Below are 8,307 nucleotides of genomic sequence, written 5' to 3'. Positions count from 1 at the left end.
TATAGTCATCTAAAACTTTCCCTTTCACATTTAATTATTTAATCAACCTGGAATTGATTTTCATGCTTGCCATGTATGCATTCAATTTCATTTTTTTTCACATAGACAATTATTATAGCGCCCCTTATAGGAATACACCATCATTTATTTGCTCATTGATCTAAAGTGCCAACTCTGTTATAAATCAGCTTTGCAAATACATATGTGTAGGTCTGTGTCTGGGCTCTCTATTGTTTTATAGACTAACTCATCACTTTCTGTGTAGCAGAAATTGTTTTCAGTTCAAGCCTATTTCCTTCTGGGCATACTGTGCTACCACACTTCCCAGTCCCCCTTGCAGTTGAATGAGGCCATTTAGGACTGAGTTCTCTAGGGTATGTAGACAGAAGTTAAATACATGACTTCCACACCTGGCCTCAGGTTTCTCACAAGACCCTTCATAGTCTCGTTTCGAGTTTGTGCCAGGTGTGGAGGACCCAGTAGAGCACTGTGAGTCCATAATCAATGGCAGAGTCTAGCCAGGAGTCTGGGATTTTAAACATCCCATGATCCTCCTCCCAGTGCATATTCATGTATCTCTCCTTCCTCATCTGCTACTAGTGTGCCTTGGACGTTTGTTTTTATTATCACGTTTAAACCGATACAGATGATTGAGACCCAAGTGCATGAAGGTACGTGAGAAACTAACCAGGTCAACTGCAAAAAACAGGTGTAACGGTGCCAGGATTGAAAAGCATGTCTTTCAAATATTTAGGATTTTTATTCTAGGCACAGTTCTGTTCTAATGAATGGTGAATACTGTCAGGAGTTTCTTCATTCTTTTCTACCTGAAAAGAAATCACATTAAGAATTCATTGAACTTAAGGGCAAATGTTTCTGATGTTGTTTTTACAGTCCTTCACTGATACAGATAAGATGTCTACGCTCCCTAGAGCAGTTGGAAGCAGCATTGTGAGCACAGCTTGAAACCAGCTTTTTTTTTTTTTTTGTCTGCAATTCATCTTAATTGTGGCACACAGAATCATCTCTAGTCACAGCCTGAGGGGATCTTTCAGTTGGAACTTTCGAACTCTTAGCTGTGACACATGGGATCCAACTCCCTGACCAGGCACTGGACCACCAAAGACCCTGCAGAGCAGCTTGGTTTTATACCTTGGCTCTCTTGCATAACTTGGTGTGTTGGGCAAGTTACTTAACCTCTGTGTCTGCTCATTTAGCCATAAGATGGAGATGATAATGATCTCATTGCACAGGGCTGATATGAGGAGTAAATGAGATGGTTTATGTAAAGCACCTCGAACAGTTAGGCAGCCTAGATGTAGCAAGTCTTATTAAATGTGGGTTATATAGCGTGAGAAATCTGAACTAATGACATATATTTGAGGAGACAGAAAAGATAGGTGGACAAGATTAAAAATTCAAATTGATGAATAATTGTGGAATTAGAGATATGTTGCTCTAATAAGATATTCTGGTAAAAATTAAAATATATCCTGGTCTTACCATCTGATGTATTTGTATCCGGGTATTAGGAAAACTACAGAAAAAGCCTATACACAGTGAGTTTTTTTTTTAAGACAGTAGCCAAAGGAGCTTAAATTATTAATGTCTTCCAGTGAAAAGTATTATTGTATTTGAAAAACTATGAAGTGAATGACTCTTACACTAGCCAGTTCAGTTCAGTCGCTCAGTCGTGTCCGACTCTTTGCGACCCCTTGAATCGCAGTACGCCAGGCCTCCCTGTCCATCACCAACTCCCGGAGTTCACTCAGACTCATGTCCATCATGTCGGTGATGCCATCCAGCCATCTCATCCTCTGTCGTCCCTTTCTCCTCCTGCCCCCAATCCCTCCCAGCATCAGAGTCTTTTCCAATGAGTCAACATTTCGCATGAGGTGGCCAAAGTACTGCAGTTTCAGCTTTAGCATCAGTCCTTCCAATGAACATCCAGGACTGATCTCCTTTAGGATGGACTGTTTGGATCTCCCTGCAGTCCAGGTACTCTCAAGAGTCTTCTCCAACACCACAGCTCAAAAGCATCAATTCTTTGGTGCTCAGCTTTCTTAACAGTCCAACTCTCACATCCATACAGACCACTGGAAAAACCATAGCCTTGACCAGACTGACCTTTGTTGGCAAAGTAATATCTCTGCTTTTCAATATGCTATCTAGGTTGGTCATAACTTTTCTTCCAAGGAGTAAGCGTCTTTTAATTTCATGGCTGCAATCACCATCTGCAGTGATTTTGGAGCCCCCAAAAATAAAGTCTGACACATAAGCACATGCAGTTTACAACTAGAATGTTATAATGAAGGGTACAAATAGCCTTTGTCAAAATGGAGATAAATACTTGTTCTAAAAGCTTCCCTCAAATACTGTCAAATATATTTTAAGGTGATCATTGCATAACTCAGAAAAGACAAAGTGGACAAGAGAATTAAAAATATATGCTACTTTATTGTCAAAATTGACAAACTTAATTTCCTTTAACAGGAATATTAATTTAAGGGTCTCTATAAAGCCATCACTATTTTGTGAGTATAAAAGACAAGAGGGTCAAAGACAACTGTTAGTGGGGAAAGGACAACAATTCTACATGCAGGCCAGATTCCTCACCCACAGAATCACAATGACCTTCAGAGCCCTAGGCAATAACAGACATGCAATACCAACTCAACTGATCTTGGCCCAGTCTGGTAAGATTCGCTTTGCACTATCTTTCCAAGCACTTGAAGAGTTCCGTTTGTTGGAACACTGGCTGATTTGAATAGTGAAATTTTAGATTATTTATGGGATTAGAAATAGGATCACACCTGCTTTTGAATTATACTAGGATGAAGCTGGAGAAGGCAATGGCAACCCACTCCAGTGTTTTTGCCTGGAGAATCCCAGGGACGGGGGAGCCTTGTGGGCTGCCGTCTATGGGATTGCACAGAGTCGGACAAGACTGAGGCGACTTAGCAGCAGCAGCAGGATGAAGCCATGGTCCCTACAGTGCTGGCCTCAGGTATGTAAAGTCCTGCCAATAGCTTGGGCAGGACACCGAAATAAGCTCCTTATCCTGACAGCAAGGATGTGAAGGTCTTCCTGAATGAACATTATAATGTGAAGGCTATGCTCTCTCCTTAGCATCAAAAGAAAGGATCTAGCTAGTTGGAACAAGAGAAAAAAATAAAGGCCTTTGTTGTTCCCTTGAGACAGGTGTCCAAGAATGAAGAAAGCTGGGTGTGCATGCACTGGTTATCCAGATCACAATTTTCATTCTCTGTACTATAAACCAGATGTGTGTGTGCACCAAGTCGCTTCAGTAATGTCCAATTCTGTGTGACCCCATGGACTGTAGGCTTCCAGGCTCTTCTGTCCATGGGATTCTCCAGGCAAGAATACTAGAGTGGGTTGCCATGCCCTCCTCCAGGAGATCTTCCCAATCCAGGGATTAAACTCAAGTCTTTTATGTCTTAAGCATTGGCAGGTGGGTTCTTTACCACTAGTACCACCTGGGAAGCCCATAGACCAGATATATATAGCCAAAGGAGACCTTGTAAATAGGTCCATCTTAAAAATTAAAAGTAATGGTGTGCAGCTATCTTTGAAGTTTCAGGTTAAGGAAGTTTCCTTCAGTTCCCAGGAAAGGCCAAGGATGAGACAACACTGATATGTTGAGATGGTGATATCTGAGATTAAGTATATGTAAAAGTAAAATGAAGCTAAATTATCAAGTGAATGAGAAAGGAACCTGAACTCACTTATCCTTGTATACACTCACCATTCACTCAATAGAAGAGGAATCACTACATGCAAAAAAAATCAGCATTTTCCATTTTTCTAGTTTAAAGATAAATACTTATGAACTAGAAAAACTGAGCAGGTATTGTACCATATTATTTAAAACAATACTGTGGTTACTGATATGGTAGCTCAAGTTTTTGCCATCTCTTTGAAACAGAAGAGTGGAGAGGATGCAGAGAAACAGCAGTTTGTAACTCTGTTCTCAATGCAAGATTCCTTATTCACTTTTGCATGAGGTTAGAATCTAATTAAGCTCACCCACTTGATTAATTTTATCCTCCTGTATAAGAACTCTTCAAATTTGAGTAGGGGCAGGAAATGGGTAGTATGGGCTTTTGGAAATTTCGATGGGCTAAAAAGCATTCATATAAGATTCTGTGATTGAGAGGATCACACTGAAAACTTATAGAAAAAAAGCCATATGAAAATCAAACTAGGCAAAGTGGGTTTCTACAGTCTATTAGCAAGACTACCTGGAAAACTTGTGGAGTCAAATAAAAAACTAAAGTGTATTGCTTCTTTTCTTATTCTATTCCATTCCATTTTATAAAAACTGTGGTAAATGCAGACAATGTACTGGTCATTTCTCAATAGCCCCAAATAAGCCCTTCAGCTGGGGTGGCTGTGAATATGAAACACAAGGAAGATGATTTCAGTTTGGTGTGCCTTGCGGAGAGCAGGCAAGGCAAGCTACAATGACTTTGGGCGGCTGTTAAGTTTTTATTACCCAATCATAAAAAGGACTCTTTCAAGTGCTTCCTTTTTAGCACTCTTCAATGACTGTTGTGCCAATCAAGGAGTAAAGCTTTTTCTTAACAAGTCGGAATCCTGAGCTCAGGATCAGAGTTCGCCTGAGGCCAGAGGAGAAGCGACCTCGACTAAAGAAAAAATCCCTGAAGCTCGTCCATGAGCAGTTCTCCTGCTTAAACACCAGGGTGAGCTCAAAGGTGGGCACCACGCTAGAATCACACACAATCCTATCCAGCTTTTTACATACATTTTCAATTTCCAAGTTCACGTGCATAACACAGCCCCGCAGACCACAGGGCTCTGTGGAGGAAAGTCTCAGGACGTCTTGGGCAATCCTCTGGGTCAGTTTCTCAGGAACAAGGACTCTGGAGCAGCCAAGTTTGGTGTGCTTAGATTTGGACAGACAGTTCTCCAGCATTTTTACCAAACTCTGGCAAGTTGTCTCCTCAAATACCACCTCATTGAGGTTGGGCTCAGGAACAACATAATCCCAGTAGTCAAAATCTGTGGAAAATGGAAGTTTAAGATGAAAACAAACAAACAAACCCAGGAGCAGGAAAAACACACCCAGGTTTGGCAACACTGTTTATTTCTATCTGTCAGATCTACTCTTCTAATATTTGTTTGGAAGTCATTTGACCTCACTTTGTTGTTAACTTTCTGAGTAACAAAGCAAATCAACTGACCTGACACTGAAAGTTCATCTATGAAATAAAGGTATTGATAAATAGGTAGGTAGCCTATCACCATTTTTCAATAAACTTATATGTGAGTACACACACACAATCTTAAAGACTACGTAACCAAATCTATTCAGGGCTATTTTAGAATACTAGTGATTTTCTTTTCTATCTTGCTTCCTGATTTGCTTATGGGGGATTTCAAGTTTCGTTTTATAGAGACTATGCATTAGGTTTGGACTAAAAATGTTCATAATATTTTTGGACTAAGGATTGTTACTTTCTAAGAATTCATTCATTTATTCTTATAAAACAGTGTGTTTTTTTGCTATTATTCTTTAGTGATGAACTTAAAATGACTTTGATGATGAGCTATATTAAACATCAATTAAATTTGTGTTTTCTTTAAAAGTCTTTACTGGAATAACCTGTAGATCCCAATTTTAGCTTCAACCTCTTCGATTAAAAATTGCCCACAGAGAAGACTTCTGAGGTTCGCAAGGATATTTATAACTGGCTGGGTGGTTTTTTTTTTTTTTTTTTTTTTGGAGCCAAGCAAAACAAAATAGTCCTAGGAAAACAAAATTAGATTTGCTCAAAGGAAAAGAGATAGCTCTGCATTTGGTCACCTACCTTCCAAATTAATCCTACCCCTTGGCAGGATGCCATACCACACAGTCAACTGAGCAGGTCCCAGGCAGATGTCCTGTAGGCTCCCTGCCTGAAGCCTTCTGCATCTTTGTTGGCTGCTACATCACTTATATACTTAGATCACTGTGTGTGTGTGTGTGTGTGTGTTTTAATAAATAAAACAAATGCACTCCAAATTATAAGGCTCTTTTTTTAAAAAAAAATATACGTTGAAGACAGAGAATTTTAGAGCTTTGGCTTATAAAATTAGATCATCAACCACTTCACCTTCTAAATGAGGAAGGTTCAATGATCTTAAGCAATTGATCTATGTCCACACAGATTCTGAGTGGCAGCACAGCATGTTAATTTAGACACTGTTGTTTAAAATTACAAGACAATATGTCCAGCATCACTGCAGTTTCAAAGCTTCCCTTTGGCATTAAAAAATGAAACAATGGGTATATCCACAAATAGAATACTACTCAGCAACCAAAATGAACACATACTGATAGAATCAACAGCATGGAATGGATCTCAAAATCATTAGGCGGTGGGAAAGAAACCAGATACAAAGAGTACATATTACACGCTCCATTTGCATGTAGTTCTAGAGGTAAAAGTAATCTATAGTGACAAAAAGCAGATCAGTGTTTCCCTGGAGACAGGGGAGAGGTAGAGTGGGTACAGCAAACGGGTCTGTGGGGCTTTGGGGGCAGAAGGTGATGGTACTGGTTACACAGGTGAATACATTTGTCAAAATACACGTAACTGTATACTTAAAATTCACCATAACTTCACAACCATGTGGGGTAGGGGCCTGTATAGTTTTTAATCCCAAGGAGTCTATCAGACACAGACTAGACCAGGTAGCCCTTGGGATTTTATTTTTTGCTTCTTTTGATTCTCACTATCATAGACAGAAGATGCTGTTTTAAAGAATCTCTTTAAGATGGATTTTATAGCATCTCCAAAATTCAAGGAGAGGGTCCACACGGCATGCCTGCCAATCTCAATCCATCCAGGGAATGAGGCCTCTGGAGGCAAGAGAGGTAGGCGGTTGGGAAACTCACCATTTAGCAGGCTCCCCGGGTGGAAGCCATGGTCCAGCAACTCTGAAATGCTGGCCGGGTTCTTACTGCTCAAGCTGCCAGTTGCAACCATGGTCAACGGCTCTGTTTCCCTCGCGGGGCGGAACGGCCTTTCCGGGGAGCTAGAAAAAGGAGGCAAGAAGGACAGATTTGCAAAAGCAAGCAAGACGTGCAGGAGTTCCTAAAATGCCCAGGGTCCCCGGAGCGAACAAGGCGAGGCATTCATTTTCCAAAGGGGTGGAATCGGCCTCTGCAACTCAGGTTCACAAAACCCTGGGAGCAAAGACGCCAACTAACAGCCACAATCTTCAACTAACTCAAAGTTGGCAAAACTCGGAACCGATTTGCCCCGCGGAGCTCACCCCTGAGCCCAGAGGAGCGGAGCCCCCGCACCCATTCCTCCCACCCAGGCAGCCCCCGGCCTCACTTGCTGGGGGTGCGCCGGGGCCGACGTGCTTGCTGGTCCAGCAGCGGGTAAATCGAGGCCGGCCCGGTCTCCAGAAACCCCCTTCCTCGGGGGCTCAGTGACCTGCGGGCCCAAGCAGCCACCGGCACCTTGCTCGTCCCCCGCCCCGCCGGTTCAGGCTCCACTAAGCTGCATCGCCGCGGGGGCTTTGAGCACTTTATATGCCCAGCCTCCTCTCCCGGTCCCGGCCCGCCCACCTGCACCGCCCCGCCCCGGGCCCGCGCCCCGCCTCCCCGGGGTCGGGTTGCATCTCCACCCGCACACTTCCAGCAGCCCCAGGCGAGCCGCTGGGAGTTAAGGAAAAGTTTGCGGTAGGGTTGACACCTGTTGTTTTTTGGGGTGGGCCACGGGTCACCACGAGTGCAATCCTGGGTGCACGACTCGCCCCAAACTGATCGCTCGCCTCCGCCACCAACCTGGACTCTTGGGTGCGACCCCTCTCCCCAGCGTGTGCACACACACTCACGCTCCTGATGGCCTTGGTGAGGTTCTGTCCCGGAGAAGCGGGAAGCTTTCTGACTTTGTCTATGACCGTGACCCGAGTCTTTGCTCTGACATGCCGAACACTGTACTTAAATATGTTTAGCTGTTCAACGGGCACCATTTATACACTTAGTGCTGGCCTCTGACGGAATTAATTCTAATCCGCTTCGCGTCCCAAGGTTTCTGTACTCTCCTTTCCCGCACGCGGTCGGCTCTAGCTTGCCTTCCCGCATCCGAGACTCCCCAGCCTGGGGTCTTCTCGGCACCTTCCTAGCGTTTCATCTATGACTAACGCGTTTTCTCCGGGAGAAGGGTGAGCCTGTTACTCTTCCAATTAGACCTGGCTCCAGAGAGCCAGCAGCTTGAATGAAGTTTGCCAAGAAACTGAACAAAACCTTTAGTTGGTAGTTTTATTCCT

At 43.1% G+C, this 8,307-nt stretch overlaps 1 protein-coding gene across 2 annotated transcripts; it reads right to left on the bottom strand.

The window, feature by feature from the left end:
• Nucleotides 739-7,547, bottom strand: DDIT4L (DNA damage inducible transcript 4 like). 2 transcript variants are annotated; one of them, XM_018049272.1, is made up of 4 exons: nucleotides 7,368-7,547; nucleotides 6,923-7,062; nucleotides 4,787-5,043; nucleotides 739-827 (listed from the first exon to the last, which is right to left on the bottom strand). In XM_018049272.1, the coding sequence occupies exons 2-4, from the start codon at nucleotides 7,011-7,013 to the stop codon at nucleotides 765-767; spliced, it is 411 nt and encodes a 136-aa protein (XP_017904761.1). In that variant the 5' UTR covers nucleotides 7,014-7,062; nucleotides 7,368-7,547; the 3' UTR covers nucleotides 739-764. The 2 variants fall into 2 exon arrangements, with proteins under 2 accessions (XP_017904761.1, XP_005681429.1); XM_005681372.3 differs by lacking the exon at nucleotides 739-827 and having other exon boundaries at nucleotides 2,438-5,043.

The sequence above is a fragment of the Capra hircus genome, chromosome 6, assembly GCF_001704415.2.
Source record: "Capra hircus breed San Clemente chromosome 6, ASM170441v1, whole genome shotgun sequence".
NCBI classification, from domain to species: domain Eukaryota; kingdom Metazoa; phylum Chordata; class Mammalia; order Artiodactyla; family Bovidae; genus Capra; species Capra hircus.
Note: the sequence above shows the minus strand (reverse complement) of the source record. Positions and strands in the feature narration are given on the sequence as shown.